General features: G+C 37.2%; 1 protein-coding gene across 2 annotated transcripts in view; it reads left to right on the top strand.

Moving 5' to 3' along the window:
- LOC119799160 (receptor-type tyrosine-protein phosphatase U-like) overlaps nt 1-19,436 on the top strand; it is a 123,127-nt gene extending 103,691 nt beyond the window's left edge. For both annotated transcript variants that reach the window (XM_038308955.1, XM_038308954.1), the window contains 11 exons: nt 3,769-3,805; nt 5,187-5,284; nt 7,255-7,371; nt 7,544-7,698; nt 10,614-10,749; nt 12,642-12,791; nt 13,237-13,536; nt 14,795-14,920; nt 17,221-17,378; nt 17,822-17,957; nt 18,631-19,436. In XM_038308955.1, coding sequence (XP_038164883.1) covers nt 3,769-3,805; nt 5,187-5,284; nt 7,255-7,371; nt 7,544-7,698; nt 10,614-10,749; nt 12,642-12,791; nt 13,237-13,536; nt 14,795-14,920; nt 17,221-17,378; nt 17,822-17,957; nt 18,631-18,693 — 1,476 coding nt within the window. In that variant the 3' untranslated portion in view covers nt 18,694-19,436. The remainder of the gene's footprint in view (nt 1-3,768; nt 3,806-5,186; nt 5,285-7,254; nt 7,372-7,543; nt 7,699-10,613; nt 10,750-12,641; nt 12,792-13,236; nt 13,537-14,794; nt 14,921-17,220; nt 17,379-17,821; nt 17,958-18,630) is intronic.
- Nucleotides 19,437-20,389: the final 953 nt, after the last annotated feature.

Genomic DNA, 20,389 nt, shown 5'->3' with positions numbered 1-20,389 from the left:
CCTTCCAAAGTCTGTGATGTCATCAGCAGTCTCTTTGTGACATCACATGCCAGGTGTTATCGAACATTCTAATCCCAACTGCTGAACACGGAATGCATTTTTTAAAATAGATTAGCTGTTTTTTTAAACAATAACTTTCTTCTTCGTTCAATTTGGGTTATTTTTGGTTTTCTTTTACTGATCAGATAAAAAGTTATTCAAAGAAAAATATATGCTTTGAAATGTAATTGTCCTTGAATATTTTTTAAGATTTCTCATAGTTTTGTATTTCAGTTTTACAATCAAATACAGACATTTATAAACAGTATTTAACTAAAGTATTACTGTCTTCAAAGACCTCATTACCTACCTTATACCACCCAAGAAGATTAAACACTTCCTGGTAGCGATGTTGCTAGGCAACATAAGGTGGATCAGGTATAGTTTCCAAGTATTACATTTAATACAACAGTAGCTTGTTAAGCCCAAAAGCTGTGAGCTTTTTGAATTTGGGTGAGACTGAGGCCAGTTTGTAATGATTCCTGAAGCAACCTGCACCAGAGTCCAATAGGAAGTGGATCAGACCATTTCAGCAAGTTAGACTCTATCCAGTTATTTGGTCTGGACCAGATTTAGCTGGGCTTAAATCAGACCTGCACAAAAGAAACAAACAAACTCTGGTCGATTTAGCTTAATAGGGCTTATTAGTGCGTTTTATAAAGCTATTGCGCCACAGAAAGTGCTTTAGAAGAAATCAGCTGATTATAACGGACTCTTTCCCTTCCTACCCACCAATAAAGATCATAGTCAACAACAACAACAACAAAAAACAGAGCATAAATAGATTTATGGAGGAAGATGACAGAAGACATCTTAAAACTGATTCCAAGGATAGCTATCATTTTTTTCTATCTTGTTTGAGAAAATACTCAAGCATAATATCAAACATAGAGGATTTTTTAAAATGACAATGCCCATAACAGAACATTCTAGAATAAGTACGGAAACATCTTTTTAATATGTCGTCCCTCAGGTTATCCTAAAAGATTCAACAAATATAATAAAAATACATAGAATTGCAGGTTCTTTTCTTTTTATAGTTATAACTGAAAGTTTATTTATTTCAATAATGCTCTCTTTAGTACAGCTCAGTCCATAGATCTCTGATGGGGAACTTTTTCTTTCTATAGTTTCTTCTTGTGCAAATGCTGCAAAGCTGCCTCTCTGACAGTCATCTGCGACTCAGCACCTGTGTCTTACCTTAGTACCTTTCCTGTCATAATGCCCCTCTAGAAGTAGTGTTATCATTCTTCTATCTCCTATTAGGTGAGATTTCATTGTACGATGTATTTCTAAGATGAACTGTTTCACATGAAACACATATTGTACATACTATTCTCACCAAACTGTGATTAAATTCAGTGTAAACAAATGCCATATGTTGCCACCGCTAAAAAATTCCTTCCCCACACTCGCCACCCCCATAAATATTTTTCTAGATCCGCCCCTGGATGTGATAAACAGGATTCAAAATTGTATCAAAGTGGATTTTCATCACTAATAACCTCGCTCAAAATACGCTAATTGTCATGATTTTACTAAAGTTCAGACCCAAATGCTGTAGACTAAACAGTGAGACCAGGGAAAAGGTTTAACAGGTTTTATTGAAGAGATAATTACCCAGATCAGGAAGTTGTTGAGCAAATGTGGCACAGACTGCTTGCCTTGGATTTAAGCCTGTTTGGTGGTTATTGATAAAAGGTTTACTGCCAAGACAAAAGCTTTTAGGATATATTAGTGCAGATATTCTGAAGTTTTTGCAACTAGGTGTTGCTTGGATAAACAAGAAATAGCAAAAAAACAAAAGTCAAAGTTTGTTATTAACATTATTGTATTTTAACTAATATCAATGATTGTTATAACTTATACTATTCTATCAAGAGTTGAAAGTAATTTAATGTAATAACTTTACCTATTGATTGTTTGAGTGATCTGGGAATAATGGCCAGAACGACTTGCAGGAACAAGTAGAGCCTTTATCATCTACAGCCTGCCTTTCCTCCTTTATTTGTTTGACAAAAGTAATTCACACTTGAACATATTGCTGTTATTACTCTTTAACTGGAAAACCAACATATAATTATTTGCTTGTGAACACTAACTCTGCCGTTCAGTGTTTCTTTGTACCTTTTTTGGAGACGAATGAGCCTCATAACTTTGATCAGGTATTAGATTTTCTCTGTGTTACTCTTTTTACAAAATGAAAATAAAGTAGGTCACTGCATGACTTCTTTAAGAAAAGGAACACAGATACTGTTTTCTTTAAAAGCAAAGTCCTAATATATATTCTTTACTGCTCTCTCGTAGTACCTGTTAGTCTTTAAACATTTCATTGTCGCTCTAATCTGAAATCACGACAAATAGCTCTTTTCCGCTCCTCTATCTATTTTCTCTGTTTCCTACCCCTCTGATGTTCTATCTTTTGTTGCCTCTTTGATCTGGTTTAACAGGGAAGTAAGTACCTTGGTTCTCTATTTTCATATCTTCCCAGTTCCTGCTCTCCCATGGTGCCTCCAAGCCCTACATGGGTCCTCTCCCAAGCATTTCGCCCCTAACACTGCTTTTAATAAAACTGTCTTCAGCAGTTGTTCTTACCTTCTTTTATTAGTGGGGAAGTGTATACAGAGGGTCCTGAAAGATAGCAAAAGATATGGTGCAAAACAAGAAAATCTTATGTACCTGCATGTTAACATTTCCAATGTTTCACAAAAGGCATAATACTTATGTTCTATAACACTGTGCTTGGAAAAGCAGCAAAGATCTCACCATTTAAATAATGGGACTGAAATGATGAGATGCTTTATTTGCTTTGTTATCAATGTTGTTTTGTGATGTGTCACACAGCTAAAGCTCTGACTAATTTAATTTGTGGTCACGTACAAGTTCATTTGTCAAAACTAATACGAAAAATGTCCGTATTTAAAGGTCCCACATTATGCAGAATTCACTTTCTAAACTTTTTGTAACAGTCAAATATGTCCTAAAGCCTCTGTATGAGATTCACAAACAAAAAGAACCAACCCTTTCACCTCTATTATTGCCTTTCTCCGAAACGCTCAGTTTGAAAAGTATTCCCATGATAATGGTTAAATACGCACTCCAGAGCATCCTGTCCGAGTCCACCTGTCCATCTAATCTCTTCATCTAATGTATGTTTCCGCATCCCGCAGGAAGAGCCCAACAGAATTTGCTCCACAACTGAAGCATTCTCACTTTTACCATAGTCCTCTGCTTGATTTATATATGTAAATCGTTTTATTATGATTAGTGAATAAAAAAATTCAGGTTATGTGGACACTACATTGAAAAAGTAGAAAAAAGGGAGCAAATGTGAGAGAAAGAGGAGACAGAAGAGAGAGAGTGACAAAACTTCATCTGTCTGCTTCCTCACCTCCAAAGAGATGTAAAACGAACAACACAACCTACTGATATAAAACTATAAATACAATACAACACATTGATACCATCACAGTGTATAGTATTAATCAATACAAAATGTATAAAATGGTAGCTGAAGATACAAATTGATGAGTATGTAAGCAACAAGATCCAAGCACCTGTAGCTGTTTGTGATAGTGCACTAATGTGTGTAAGTTTATCCATGGGGAAAATTCCCAATCAAAAAGTGGTTGTAAAGAGGCAAAGACCTGGCAGGTCTTCTTCTAATATGAGATTATTGAACAATGAATCAGTGGCTCTCATTCAATCATGTGCCTCTTTTTCACACAGGGCTACCAGCGATCCAACCACTTTATTGCCACTCAAGGTGAGTTCACACTTAGACACTTAGGTAATTAGTTTGTTGAATAATTAAAACTCAAAAATGAAGAAGTCTTTTTTTGTATCATATCTGCATCTGTAATGTAGTTGTATTCAATTTGCCGCCCGCCCGCCCTATGCCACAAGGGCGTACCAGCATCAACTGTCACTTTTCGTAAAGCTCCGCTTTCACTTCTCTCCTCCCTTCCATTTTAATGCTTTTTAACCTCCTTTCTTATTTTTATAATAATATATATTTTTCAAATTGGTGGCTTTAATTTAAAAGTAGACAAGGAAAGGGGTTAAGTTGAGTCTGGACTATTGTGATTCTTAACTATTAGGAAGTCTACAGTGGAATTTTTTGTTGAGCTCTAGGAGTTGAACTAACAAAAAACAACAAATTTAAGAGTGGAAGGGGAATGTAGTGCTGAAAATTGGTCCCTATGTCCTTCAGCAGCCTAACCCTATAGCAGCCTAACAATAGTGATGGCTTATGATAACTTTAGCTCTCTCTGTTCATAAGCTTTTTCAAACAAAGAAAGCCAGCCTTTAAAGTAGACACGGTGTCTGCCTTACAAATTAAAACTGGTAGTTAGTTCCAAAAGAGAGGAATAACTTAAAAATCTGGGGCAATATTTATCAAACTTCTAAGAGTGCTTTTTTACTCCTAAGTGCTGAGAATTTTTGGAACTTAACTTTCTAACTTAAGAATACAGGCTATTTATCAAAATTTTCATGTCTAAGAAACACTCCTTCTCCCCTAAATATTTAAGAGACCACCAGAGGTTTCTTAAGTGGGTAGAAGCTTTAAAGTAATACATTATAAAAAGAAAACAACAAATAACTCTAGTGGGGTTTAAATGTTTGCACTGTTGTGTGTGAATCATATGTAGGGATACTAACACCTGTGCTTCTGATGCTTCTGGCTGGTTTGTATTGCATGGTGCCTTCAGTAGCTGGTTAGATTTAGATAGAAAGAACTGATAGATTGGTCTGGGATGGGGTAGCCCGTCAAAGTTACACCAACTACAGCTGCTGCGAGTATTGAATGCGGGGATAAGCGTGATGAAGGTCATATGGTGTACGAGTGGGTCAAATGATGTCTGTCGCACTAAAAGTGGGACATTTGGCAGCTCTGCTTATTCATAAAGTAACACATTAATATAACCTCACCTAAAAAGTTCTTTTTTCACAAGAAAAGGAGAAAAGAAAGACGGCAATAGTTCTAATCATGCATTGTTAATGGCATGGATTATGTGTGCTTCTACATTTACAGATATTTCATCTAATTTTCTCTGACTTGTGTCTCCTCTCTGCACTCCCCTCGTCTTTCCACATCTCTTCCTCTCTTCTTCTTGCATTTTTTCTTGGCCTCCCTCTTTCTGCAGGCCCCAAGCAGGAGAAGATCTATGAATTTTGGAAAATGGTTTGGCACGAGAATTGCTTCAGCATTGTTATGCTTACCAAACTGGTTGAAGTCAATAGGGTAAGTTTATCTTTCCTCTGTTCCTTGACCTCAGCAGCCACATTTGGAATTGGAAGAGGAGATGATTTAAAGGTCTCATATTACGCTGTGTTTGAAAATAAAAAATGTTAACAATGGGGCCTCCAGGCAAATTCCTCTTAAATTAGAAAAACGATTGTCTTCCACTAATTTTGACAATTGCTGTTAAGTCTGTTAATCAGCTATCAATGGAAATCAGCTTTTTTGAAGCAGGACACCTAAAGACCTGTAGCACAGCGACCCTCGAGCCGACGTAGGGCAGGCCTGCCATAGATTGTAACAACCTGAGGTGCTACGGCATTGTATACAGTAGGTACAAGATCTGCTCAGGTGGTCAGAGGTGTTTGGGGCCCTGCCCTTTCTTATGAAGTCACCACACACTCGGCCACCTCTACAGCTGATCTGTTGATTAATAAGCTATATTATATAATATATATATATATATATTTATCATTTATATATAACACAAAGGGGGAAAAAAATATAAATAATCAATGTCATTTTAAGGGAGAAAGGAAACTGTATATCCCAACAGAGTAATTCAAAGAAAATAAAAGAGACCAAAAAAAAAAAAAACTTCAGTTCAGTTTGTTACAGGTTTTCAGTTCATGAGGTCCATTGGGAAACCAAATTCAGAGGATCTGGGCTTGAACAAAACATTCTTTGTACCACACTGTAGCAGTGGTTCTCTGGTAGCTCGCCACCTAATGGACAGTCGAAGAAACAGCACAACAAAAAAACCCTGACCTGAAATCAGGACAGAATCTTAAATTAGTAAAATAATAAACAATAAATTTAACCTTAGCAATAAACAAATCATACTTAAAAAAATAAAATAAGTCATAGTTAGACATGTCATAAATCACAGCATTAAGATACAAGTAGTTTAAATATACAAGATTTCTATTTCCAAAAATCACAAGTAAGGTAAAATAAAGTGCACTTATAATTCAAGGATGAAATCATGGGTTAACAAAAAGAAAACCAAGGTATTTTAACAGTTCAATCACAAATGTATTGCGCAACACATATACATAAGCAATCAAAAAAAAAGCATGAGCCAACAGAAGGGGGCAAACCTGCCGAGTTGAAAAGAAGCTAAAGTGATCGACGGTGAAGGTAACCATAAGTTAATTGACCAGTGGTGTAGAGTCAAGGCGGTTTTTCCAAAAACAAACGAATAGTGAGGAGCAGCTAGCAGCAGCATTGGCTGTAGCATCCATTGAGCAATCTCTACAGGTCGGGCATGCGACTATCAGACTGATACAGGAAGTGGGTTATAATATACTTATACTGTGCTATTTTAAGTTAGTGGACACCAAAGCTCTTTACATTATATGCGCACTTTCGTCTGGTTTGGTCTGCCGCGGTTTCCGTAGACTCGTGAACTCGCTTTTAGGAAATCCTATACACTACTGTTTATGCTCTAAAAACATTCTAAATGACTTCGTTTTGAGTAAATTATGGACCCTACCCACTCAGGACACTTAGAATACATTGGACGAGCAGTATGGAGGAATATTGACACGTTTTTTGTGGACTTTTATGGACCTTTCTGCCTCGGGCGCCATAGACCTCCATTATTTGAATGTCAGCAGACAGCAAGAAGCCTCCCAGATCTCCAGATGCATTTGAGATATCAAAAAAGTACTCCAGAGTGTTGTTCAGCATGGGGGTGCGTAGAAAATGAAGGCTAATCATGTTTTGGGTGTACTATTCCTTTAAACTGGTAAAACATAAAAAGATAATTTTTTCCTTCTTGAAATTATAATGACGGGGGTATTTTCAAAGTATAAGTCTGATAAACATCTTTTTTTTTTTGTTAAATGTGTTTCACTCAGACTTTTGGGTGGATATCAGGGTTTGATTAGGTACAATGAAGCCTGCATTTTTTTGATACTGTAAGTAGTTTTTGTAGATTGCTTAGCAATATTTAAATAATTTGTGTTCAGATGAAATGCTGTAAATACTGGCCCGATGACATGGAAATGTATGGTGACATTAAAGTAACACTACTGAAGACAGAAACCCTGGCAGAGTATACGGTCCGCACCTTCGCCGTGGAGAGGGTAAGTTATGCTTTCATCACTGCTAATTAAAATACTCCTATAATCTCTTCCCCCTTTGAGGAGGTCCTTTGTGTCCTTTGTGGTTGAATGTCATGCAGCGTCCTGTTAATATTTCTGGGTTTTTTTATCTATAAACACCACTAACTGTATAAAAACCATTACATTTTTCAAGAGAGGTTACCCTGCCAAACATGAGGTGTGCCAGTTCCACTTTACTTCCTGGCCTGAGCATGGCGTGCCCCATAATGCCACTGGCTTGTTGGCTTTCCTCCGTCAAGTCAAAGCCTCAACCCCCCCCGATGCCGGACCTGTTGTTGTCCACTGCAGGTAGGCCTATCTTTACGCAGGTGTGGACCTTAAAAAAAGGTGTTCCTCCCATGTCTTCTGTTTTAATACTTTTATTGCACATTAAGGAGGGGCAATTGATCAAATCTATCGAATCACAACGGTAGACCTGGTTGTCTTAAAAGCGCTTATTTTTTTTCTTGTTTCAGACTGTGGGTTGATACACAGCCCATAACATATTTTGTTGTTTTTGGCATTACACACAAACTAGCTCCAGTTGCCAGTGCCACTGCAGTGACTGCCCCCCAGTGCAGTGATTTATCAACTTAAACTTGAGACAAAAAGAAAAAACTGATCCGAACCAGAGCTTAGCTGTTTTTTTTTCTCTTTCACAATGAACTAGAACCAGAGACCGTCTGTTTTTTTTAATCGTTTTTAAAATATGTTTAGAGGCTGCTCCGTGTGTTATGAGTGGGACTTTAACACAACAAATACAAAATAAACAAAACAAATAGAAAAGGAAAATTCTCTTCAGTGCATCTGTGCACTTTCCAAAAAACTAAAGAAAAATCCCTGCCCAGTTTCCAGGCTGTTTGATTTTATGCATTCAGATAAACAAATGAATAAAAATTAAAACTATGATGTCTCATAATTGAAGAATGTGAAAACAGGAATCTATTCCCACCAGATGAAGTTTTAAATTGTGTCAAGTAAACAAGAGTGTTTATCCTATTGGGTTTTTAGCCGTGTGAGCAGGTGTTGCAGAAGAGTCACCTGTGCCAATATATCATCCATTGCAATTTTACTGACTGAGGAATCTTTGTTATAAAACTGTTACAACCTTATTACATGTTTGTTCATACACATTAAACACATTTTCTTGTTAGTCAATATTACACAGTTTAATTTAAAGACAAAGGAGACCTAGTTTAGATATGAACCACTTTTATCCACTCCTATGAGAAGCTTGTGGTGTTCTGAGAAGCAGGGACAGACTCTCGAGTATCTGGACAATGACTCTGAATTTCTTGGGGGCTGTTTTCAGGACAGGGATTACAGTATAGCAAAGGCTATGAGGCAAACTGCCCACTGATACATCCAGCTGGGTGTTAAAATATCTGGGAACACCAGAGAAAGCTGATTAGAACAGTATTTGAGAGAGAATGGGGATACATGGTCCTTTCCAACAGTTTGGTTTCTGCTAGTGATGGGTTCATGAGGCGTCGGGAAGCGTTTGGAAAGCTGTATTCATATTGCGATACTGTGCGGCTGAATACTGACACCTGCTGCACATTTAAAAACACTACAGACTGTGCAGACTCTGACCGGCCTAACTGACACTGATTTGATGACCTATAATAATAAAATCATATTTAATGTATAATTTCATATTTCCGTTTAAATTAAAAATATATTTTATACTTTTAAGATGGATTTTTTAGAAAATCCATAAATTTGAACCGATGTGGAAGACACAACAGGATGACACAACAACAACAAGAACTGTGAATCAATTATGAGATCAGGATGCTCCCGCTCGGCTAAAACCTTTCTTTTCGGGCTCAAGGCTGACCCATTTTTCTTGATAAATTTGATGATAAACCGCAAAAGATCAGAATTTATTTTTTTGTAGATTTGTTGCGTTGTCAGATGCACTTATAAACTCAGTTTAGTGTGTCAGTCAGTCTGAAACAGCTCCTGTATCGGTCATGTGACTTTCTTGAAACAACATGCGCACAAACAGTGTTTAGTTGTTAGAGCATTAGTGTTGCTGGACCCATCACTAGTTTCTGCCTCTTAGATTGTTTAAGCTCAGGTTTTTCTTGTTTAAGTCACCAAGGCCAATAAAAAAGGAGTATGGCTTTGTCTTCTCCAAAGATCTATTCATCAAACACTGTGCGTTGTCCAAGTTGCCCTTTTTTATTATACACACTTGATAATCAAAAGAGAACAGTTATTACTACTCCGAGAAATTATCCCTTTGCTGAAGCAAAAGTTGCAATGCCTCATGAGGCCTCACTCACCATCACTACAAATTACACATCCATTAAAGAACACAATGGCCCGCTATCTGTCACTGAAATTAGCTACCCTTTAGTAATGTGTTCCGAAAGATGCAGCGGAACAGTCAGATATTTCAAAGAGCGAGGGATCTGACAGTTTGAATGGGAAATTAGGATGAAGACTTCAGCATCAGGTGCACAAGCTCTGATTACTAAAACAGAAGAATCAAGGAAGATAAAAACATGGAAGAGGTAGGTGGTAACGGGTACTAGTTAGTTATCCTGACCATCATAATAAGTTGCTTATAAATGGAATGGCTGAAGGTTTTGGGAGATTAAAAGTTGCCAAATGCCCACTTTACAGAAGCCATTGAGCTTATTTGTTTTAACTCCCATTTAGTTTGTCTGTTACTTTATTGACAATAATACTTTCTACTGTTATGAAGGCTTGATTGAGCGACTATGTGTTTCTGTATTTACATTTGATGAAAAACGCTTTATAAAAAGTTTACCAACATATGTTTTACGATTCTGATTTCTACAAATATGTAACTTATCTGTTTAAGTATGTGTGTATGTTTTCATGGTTGTAAATTTTAATTAAATGAAAAATCAAAAAGAAATAAAACTGAAGTTCCACACAACTTAAAAAAATGTAATAGTCCAAAGCTACTTTCAAGGCATTCTAAGTAAATGGGATTGTTTATTTATGCATAAAAATTGGTAAAATGGTAAATTTTATAGATTTTATTTCTAAATGTATTACAAAAACAGAAAAAAATTAAGATTGCCTTTATTCTCTGCATTAATTGTGTAAACGTGTAAAATAGTTAGACTTTTCTTGAGTTTTTTTGTTTTGTTTTTTATTTTATTGTAACGTTTAAAAGATTCCTATGAGTTTACTGTAGTGCATTTGCTTATGCTTGTCCATTCCTCTCTTTTTCCCTGCTACAGTACGGGGGCAGGTAGGACAGGTTGCTACATTGTGCTGGATGTCATGCTGGATATGGCCGAATGTGAAGGAGTTGTGGACATCTACAACTGCGTTAAGACCCTTTGCTCCCGTCATATAAACATGATCCAGAATGAAGTGAGTGGGAATGCTGATATGCATGCTGACAGCTTTTATCTTCAAAGCATACTCCGAAGCCTCTAATGCTTGCAAACGTAACAAAAGATGCAGCTTTTAATGTAATTCAACTTTTTATGTCCATAACAAACCAAACAAACATCTGCGAGGATCAGAGCAAAGCTGCCTGATTGGAGCAGAACAGGAGGGGTATCAATAGGCAATCAGCAATCAATATTTGTATTTGCAGGATGTTATATACTTTCCCACAAATGTAATAATTATCTTATATGATAGTTAGGTTTTTGGGAAATCATGTTACATTTATAGAAGGCAGCATCTCCTACATTTGTGTTGAATGTATTAAATTTACAGGATGAATAAATTAAAAGCTGCATTTTTTATGTTGCTTTATTATCCTGCCATTATTAATTGCTTTTGATTTGTTATGTCCCAATGTTAATTATCTTTATGCTTGTGAAAAACTTTTAAAAGAGCATTCAGCCAAACAGAGGTGGTTGGGGTCTCCAAAAGTTGTACCGACATAAAATAAGCACCTCTTCAATATATTTTTACACAAAAGAGAGTAAAGAGTAGCCATTCAAGAATTTACTTAAGCTCGAGAAGAAAAGTATTTGATAACAAGGCTACGCAAGTCGCCTACTAAGAACATTTTATTTGATGGATTTTTTGTTTTCTCACACCTCTAGTAGGCAATGTTTGATAAAATCTTCTGTTTACTGGTAATTCACCGGATCAGCAGATGGAAAGTAATGATAGACCATAAAACCTGCATATGGTAAATGACCTGAACTTAAATAGAGCTTTTAGTGAGTTAGGAAAAGTTAGGAAAAAGTGTTTTACACAACATTCAGTCATTTAACCATTCACTCACACAATCATGGTGGTGAGCTACATTGTAGCCATAGCTGCACTGGAGCTCACCGACAGAGGCAAAGCTGCCGTAGACTGACGCCACTGCGCCCTCTGACCACCCTCAGTAGGCAATGTGGGTGAAATGTCTTGCCCAAGGACACAACTGCACTGAAAGCCAAAGCTGGGGCTTGAACCGACAACCCTTCCTTTTCAGAGAAAACTCCATCATCCGCTGCCACTGTCACACTGAAAGTATACAAAGTTTAAGCTATTTGGAGGTTTGTTGTTCATTTGGTAAATTACCTGTGATGACTGAGCTAGTCACTCTTAAGTACATGAATTGTTGTCTGTGTTTAAAACTTAAAATACAGAATTATTGCCACGTTTTCTCTAAAATGGAAATGTAACCACATGTTCACTAAATCCAAAAAGCAGATTTTAGCACAGCCTCTTCTCAGTCGTATGAAAATTGTCAAGATCTTTCACAGTACTGTAGTCAGTAACTGTGCATGTTTTTTTTTTTTTAACCAGTCTTTTATTTAACTATATAAACGCACAGATGCCTGTGCTATTTTAAACTTTGCTGAAGAAAAAAAGGTCACCTTACATTGGTTAAAGCAGGCTACTAGACTTAGTGAGAAAAAAGAAATGTCCAGAAATCCATATAATTGTGCTTCGGTGGGCAGTGGTTAGCGTGCGCCACATGCACTGAGGCCTTGGTCCTCGATGCAGCCGACCCCGGTTCATTTCCGACCTGCAGTCATTTGCTGCATGTCTCTCCCCCCTTTCCTATCCACCTACTGTTGAATAAACAAGCCATTAGTGTCCTTCTTTGTTTTTGACAGTACTCTGCTTTGTAACAGAGCTTTTGCATTGGCACAGCTACAGTATGTGAGGAACTTATTCCTTCTACAGCTGTTGTTCAGCGTTCAGCAGCAGTAACTGAACTCTGCATTGTTCAGAACACTTGGCCTGGCCGTGATGAGGTGTCTGTGTGCTTCAGTGAGTCTCTAAATGCTGTACCGTATGTCCTGTAGGAGCAGTACGTGTTCATCCATGATGCCATCCTTGAGGCTTGTCTTTGTGGGGAAACCTCCATCCCTGTGTCAGAGTTTGCTCTGACCTACAAAGAAATGCTGAAAGTTGATTCTCAGAGCAACACATCACAACTGAAAGAGGAATTTCAGGTAACAGTTATCAGCCATTCAAAAAGAGCCATTTTAAAGAGGAGACTAAGTTGAAATGTTTTTTTTTTTCTCATGCTTTTTATACTTTATAACATTTAAATTGGCTTATTTGGTTTTTTGTACTCAAATTTTGGCATCTGAATGTATTTTAGATTAATTACTGCTGTCGAATTTTTGCAGCTGATTTTAATATGTGAATTTCTACAGTCAGTTTTTCATAGGGATTCTTTTTGCTCTTGAATTTTATGTGGAATAGATCGAATACATAATAGCGCAGATTAAAAATTCTGTATTGTAAATTCAAATTTTAAAAAAATTATAAAGAGTTACAAAAATCTATTTTGAATTAAATTCATATAACTAAACAATAAACTCAACTTATATCTATCTGCCTTAATTATCTTTAACTTGTGTTTGCAACTCTTCCTCCATCTTTTCTGTGTAGACTCTGAACTCTGTCACCCCTCACCTGGATGTAGAGGGCAGCATCTCTTTGATGCCAACGAATAGAGAGAAGAACCAGAGTATGGACATTCTGCCCCCAGATCGCTCTCTGGCCACAGAGGGTGAGAGCAGCAACCGTATCAATGCAGTGCTTGCCAGCAGCTTCCTCCAGCCTGCTGCCTTCTTGGTGATGCCACATCCGCTGCCTAACACCACCACTGACTTCTGGAGGCTCATATATGACTACGACTGTACCTCTGTAGTGATGCTGAACCAGCTGAACCAATCCAATTCTGCATGGGTGAGATACACCATAAACCTTAAATCATTTTTTCTAGTTTGTGTATCCATTTATTAACAGTTTTTCTTGTGTTTTTTCAAGTGTTTTTTTTTTATACCAACAGTAAAGCTTTTCTTCTTAACTGTATTCGTTATCTGAACAGGTCGTGCACAGAAACACAATTTATCAAGGTACATTTTTTACTTTAACAGTGTCAGGTAGGAAAAACCATAGGAAAGTTATATAGGTCAGGCATCCCCAAAGTCGGTCCTCGAGGGCCGCTGTCTCTGCTCCAGCACTGTTGATTTTAATTGAAAGCTGATTAACAGGATTTTGCTCAACTGCAATCATAATAATCAGCTGTGCTAAAGCAGGGAAACCTCTAAAACCTGCAGGACAGCAGCCCTTGAGGACCGACTTTGGGGATGCCTGATATAGGTTATATAGGCAAATGTCAACGTCACATTCCCTCACAGAATCTGCACTCTTAAGGCCTGAACACACCTGTTGCGCTCGACTTTTTAATCTCTTTTTTCCATGTCACACTGACTGCTTATAGAGAGGCTTCCACTAGGCAGGCTGGGCGGATCTGCGCAGATTCCACATTTGACTTGGATAGACTATGAAAAGTTACTAAGACAATAAAAAAACAAAACACTGATGTATTCTATAAAGCAAAGCGAATATGTGCAGCATCTAAAACCAGAACAGATAGTGTTCATATGCCTCTATTAAAAACATTATATAATAAATTTCTCCTAATTGTCTTTTATTTTTGTGTGAGTTTTTCAGATTGAATTAATATTTATCTCTTCTTGCCCAATTTACCTGTCAGTACCCTTCTTTAACTTATTGCTTCTGACTTCAAAAAGTCAATGCAGAACATGTGTTTCAGCACTACTGCTGCTGTCCCATTTTTGGGATGAGATGTAATTTTATTAATGATGGGATGACTGGAAGCTAAGCTTTCAGTATATCCAGCGTTTTAGTTAACTTATTTTTTTGCATCTTCTGGGTAAAGCCAAAGCCTCTTTCTACATGAATTTATAACATTAATGTTATGACTGGAACACAAAAGTTAATATTTTTTGCCATCAGGAAGGCTTTTTTTTCTCATTTTACAGCTTTCAGTTTGTCGATAATTGTCATTTAGGCTAATTGTATCTGTTGTCAATATCCAGGGGTCTTTCTGACCTTAGTGTCACCTGACACCGACATAGCATTTTGATTTGTGGGCTAATGACTTGCTGTCTTATTTTGCTGGCCTCTCTTTTCCTAGCCTTGTCTTCAATATTGGCCTGAGCCTGGAATACAGCAGTTCGGGTCTGTGACTGTGGAGTTTTTGTCCAGGACTGCAGATGAGGACGTTATTATCCGTCTGTTCCGGATACAGAATATCACACAGGTAAGTGGGCTTAATTGATCATCACCCTTTCTATATGACTTCAGGTTAAACTTTATATTGGATATTGCAAAGGCAAATGACAGCACATGTTCATAGGAACAGAGTGTTGACTATTGGATTATTACTTGGATGTCTAAATTGGTTTAATAAAAAAAGGCATGTTCCAATAAACACAGGTTTTACAATTTTTTCTCTAGTGTCTTTGGAAAGCTCTTTGGTCTTGGCCATGTTAGTAGTTAGATTCTTACAGATTGTATTGGATGGACAGGAGTCTTTATGCAGCTAACGACCTAAAACAGGTGCATCTAATTAAGGATAATAAGGGGAGATGGACATTTTGGCTACGTTCACACTGCAGCCTGAAGAGACCCAAATCCGATTTTTCTGGTCCATATGCGACCTGGATCTGATCTTTAATGGCTGTCTGAACAACACAGATCCGAGGACCACATAGCCACTTGGCTATGTGGTCCTGAAATCCAATACGAATCTCATCTTTTCAAATGCGACCTGTGTCTGAACGGCCAGGTTGCATTAATCCGACCTGAACTTTATTAATACCTGACAAAGGTCACTATTCTGTGTCTTGCTACACAGAAGCGGCAAGAAAAACTACAACAATGGCAGACGATGATGCAGAGAGCAGTATTTATGTTTAACCATCTTGAAATGATTGTGTATCTATGGTTGGAAAAGATAATAATTTAATTTTATTGTCATTACACTGTCACAAGTACAGAGCAATGAAATGAACTCTCTGCATTTAACCCATCCTCTTGGGGAGCAGTGGGCTGCCATTGTGCGGAGCCTGGGGAGCAGTGTGGGGTTAAGGGTCTTGCTCAGGGACCCAGAGTGGCAGTCTGTGGGAGTGGGGGATCAAACTCACAACCTCAGGATTCAAAACCCTATGCCCTAACCACTACGCCAGATCACCAGATGCGCTTCGGCACTACCATCCACATCATTGCATCCTCTACTGTGCATACGGGACACTTGTGTTGTATGACTGCAGTTCACACAGGAGATCACATAAAAGTCGCAAATATTTGGAAATATGAAAGACAACTCAAAGAAATTGGATTTCACACAAAAAAATGTGAAATTGAGCATCAAGGCCGGCAGGCAGACTAACAGGACTTTGTGGGTCAGAACTCTAGCTGATAGAAAACTGTAAATGCTTATTTTCAGCTGTATCGTACAAATAAATAGTAAAAAAAATCCTATATTGTGATTTCTGTTTTTGTTTTTTAAGATTATGTCTCTCACAGTGGACAGTAATTTCTAAGTGGTAGAACTGGCAAAATAGCAGGGTTTTAAAATACTCACTGTATTTTCCTCACTGTGGCTCACCACCATCAGCATGTGATTTGATGAAGAGCTATATAAGTACAGGCCATTTACATCTATATTATTTTCATATTCAGTATATTTGCTTGTTTCATCTGTAAAACCTGTTTAGGTGACTGAATCATCAATCAATCAGTTTATTTCTCTAGCGCCAATTCACAACACATGTCATCTCAAGGCACTTTCACCAGATCATTCAGTCAAAATGATTCAAAATTTAAATCATCATGTTCTGAATGATTTATATTCTTCCAAAGTTCAGGGTAAAATGTCTGCAGCTCAACAACAAGCTGCGCTATCCAAGAACAATAAAACTGGAACTTTGTTCCTTCCCTTTGGTGTTACCCAGTTTGCTCAGCTCAGAACCAGGACATTTCCTATCACTGTAATTACATTTGGTGTTCCCCAGGTTTCTGCCCTATGCCCTCTTTTATGTCTTTTATGTAATTATTTCCTAATAACATTCTTTCAATGCATATTATATTCAGTGTCTTGGTTGTGCAAGTCACACTCATTTTCCTTTCTTAGACTTAGACAAACTTTAATGTTTGAGTGTATACAAAATGAAATATCGATACTTACCGTTTTTTGACAGTGAATGAGCAGCTCAGCAGTGAAATGAACATTTCCGTGTATAAAGTGCAGCAGTGACCAAAATGTAAACACTGTAGGAGAGACATGGTGCAAAAGGCATTGATGTGGAAGGTTCACAGCGTGCATAAAAGTAAATAAATAGATTCTCTGTGGCTTTCTGTCTTCTGGAAATAGACATCTGAGTGAATACTAAAACAAAAAAACTTCGAAAATATTATCAATCAAGCCACACATTGAGGTCTTGATTTGGTTTAAGGACACTGCATGTGTGAATGATGTCTACACTGTAACCATTATATGTAAGATGGAAATAGTAAATTACTTCTCCTTCTCTATCCCCCTTTCTCTAACATCTGTAGCTTCAGAAGGGTCCGCTCCTCATGAGGCACTTTCAGTTCCTTCGCTGGTCTCCATATCGTCATGTGCCTGATTCCAAGAAAGCTTTCCTTAGACCTTTGGCTCAGGTTCACAACTGGCAGAGAGAGTGTGGCGAAGGACGTACTGCTGTTCACTGCCTGTGAGTCTACTGATGTTCTTAAGCTTTGGGTTTTTTCTTGCCAACATTACTACTATCTTTAAGACTGGTCAGATTAACAACAAAACATGCTTTATTCTCATTCCAAATATTCCCTGATCAAAAAATTTTATATCCACAAAAAATTGACTTCTTGCATTACAAGAAAGACCACATAGCACTTCCTCTGCAGGTCATTCTGTACATAAGAGACACCAAATGAATAGATCTGAGCTAATTTCTTGAAACACAATCATTTTAGGGATATTTCTCTGCAGTTTAGCTAATTTTCTGATAGCAAGCATGTTCTGTGTTTAGTTAAATTCTGACATTTCCCCATAATAGCGTCAACACCCCTTTAACTTTAGAGTGTGTACTAAATATTTTTTCAGCTTATTACTCAATACTTGATGTCTGTTCACCTTTGTTTAATTATCTTGAATTAGGGATGGTGGTGGTTGGAGTGGTATTTTCTGTGCCTGCACCATAACCTTGGAAATTATTCGGCATCACAGCATGGTGGACGTATTCTTTGCTGCAAAATCACTGCGCAACTCAATGCCAAACATGGTGGAGACAATGGTAAATGAACCTGTCTGTCTGTCTGTCTCTCTATACATCTATGTATAGACAGTAGACTAGTTGTAAAAAAAAAAAAAAAAAAAAAAGGGAAGAAGGCACTGGGAGCAGCTTCAGAGTCAGGGTAGGCCACTTCTTTGATTTTACTTATTTTGCTCAGGCTACACGTAAACCCAAAGCCCGCCAAATGTTGAAGGTTTCATATTATTGCCTGTACTGATAATATATGGTAGAAATTTTACACATTCAGTAATAAAATGTCACAAGGGAAGGTATGGGCGGATGGGCATTTAAGAAGGGGGATAATTTTTTAGGTTTTTTTAAGAAGGGGATATGCCAACCCCCCTCAATTTGAGCATTGTGCATAGATATATCTAGATAAAATAGAATACAACAGGAATATACTTGATTACCCCCCTCAGGTTTTAACCATCTGCGATCCTAAGCAAAATTGTTAGATAAGTCCATCAAGGCCAGCTCTTGCATAAGATGTAACCCTGGTCATTAGCTGCTTCACTGCTTTTTCTCCCCACACCTACACATTAACTTCACACTTATCTGACTACTGTGCTTTATATATTACTATATCTCAAAAAAAATTTTAAGGTCATGTTTGTACTCTGGAATATAGTTTTAGATTTGTGTGCCCACAACTAATAATATCTTCTGCTTCCAGGAACAGTACCATTTCTGCTATGAGCTGGTCCACGAGTATCTCAGCTGTTTGGAAGTCAGATAGCAAAAAATCTTTTTTTACTGAATACCTTACCAAGGAAAGGGTCCAGATCAAGGATACTGCTTCCTCAGCGTTTTCCTTGCGCCTCATTTCATCACTCTTCTGTTTGGATATTTTGCCCCCATGGGATGAAAACGAGTTCATCAACCCTAAGGCTCACAGATTATAACATACCATTCAAAAGAACCCACTCCTGCTTCTCCTCTGCTCCCTGATTCAAGCCTTCCAGACAATTGGACTTCAACAGGAGTGTTGTTGATTTTAATAAGATGTCTGTCTAGGTATCCTGGCTGAGATCCTCTTTTTCCTGCCATACTATTAATAAACATTAAAGAATGAACAGATGCCATTTAGTGACTGACCTTTTGTGTTTGTAACACTGTAAAAGGTGCCGTTTGCTGTTTTGTGTTTTGTGGAGTTTGCCTCCAGTGTTGTTCTGTACTGTGGTGAAAAGGAATGCAGAATTTTTGTTAAAAGTTGTTTTCACTTAATTAGTTTCTGCCTTAATTTTACTTTATTTATTTGTATTTGTGGATGTTTCTATTAACTTTTCAGATATTTCTAGATGTTTCTAAAGTCTTATTAACTGTGCCAGTCTTAATTGTTTAATTATAATTTGTGACCCAAGTCTACTTCAATAGCAAAGCGAAGAATATGATGCTCTCTGGCTTTGTTTTATGCAATGTATTTGATTTTCTAAATTGTCTATAAAACAGGGGAAGAAATAAAATATATGCTTTACAGCAGTGCTTCCTTAAATTATTTTGAAGTTCACTTTAAAACAAGTTCAAGCACATTTCTGGTTGAAAAGATTGCTTTTGATCTAAATTATATGCAAATTTTTATGTGTAAAGAATTTGTGCCTTAAGGTATCTGTTGATTATTAAATTGATTATTAAATATTACTAAGAAATTTGTTTTTAATGCAGCACATGAAAAAATACATGAATTACATGTAAACTCTAATACTAATTACAAAATGATTACATTAATTTAACAATCTACACCTCAAGATTAATTAAACAAAAGAAATACTGTAGATTTCAAGAAAAGACACAACAGACCACTAACCATCAATGGCGATTGGTCGGCTGACTGTGAGGCAGTGTTCACCTACCGCAATGAAGTGTTCGCATCCACACATCTTATTTATAAAGAATCCCATAAAATCATTACTTCTAAGAGTAGGTGGAATGGACGGTTCAACAGAGCTATGGCTCTGGGTGAGTTTGGCAACTGTATTAAAAAGAAATCTAGGATTATTCTTATTCTCCTCTATTAATGAGGAGAAATATGCTGCTCTTGCTTTACAAAGGATAATTGACATAAAAAATACTGTACTGTAATGTTAACGACAATGCTATTTTTTAATGCCTTTATATATTTAGAAGGTAATCCTTTCCTTTGTAGAAATGAAAGAGGACCAAATGAGGGTTGAAGGGGTGCTATTTTCTCCCAACAACAAAAAGCCCAATTGTTGGCAGAAATCAGGTAATTGAAGACAATGTCAACTTTGATGGCATCAACAGTCTTTTGTCTATTGACCATGTTCTTTAAACCCAACAGACAGTATGATACAAGTTAACACAGTACTCTTTAGAGCACAACTCTGAATGAGTAAAGGATCTTAGATATCGACATGTGAAAGTAAGTGTAGCCTCCACACACTTTTAATTATTTGCTGGTAGGATGGCTATTC

This window comes from Cyprinodon tularosa, unplaced genomic scaffold, assembly GCF_016077235.1.
Source record: "Cyprinodon tularosa strain WSP-4 unplaced genomic scaffold, ASM1607723v1 ctg650, whole genome shotgun sequence".
NCBI lineage: Eukaryota > Metazoa > Chordata > Actinopteri > Cyprinodontiformes > Cyprinodontidae > Cyprinodon > Cyprinodon tularosa.
Note: the sequence above shows the minus strand (reverse complement) of the source record. Positions and strands in the feature narration are given on the sequence as shown.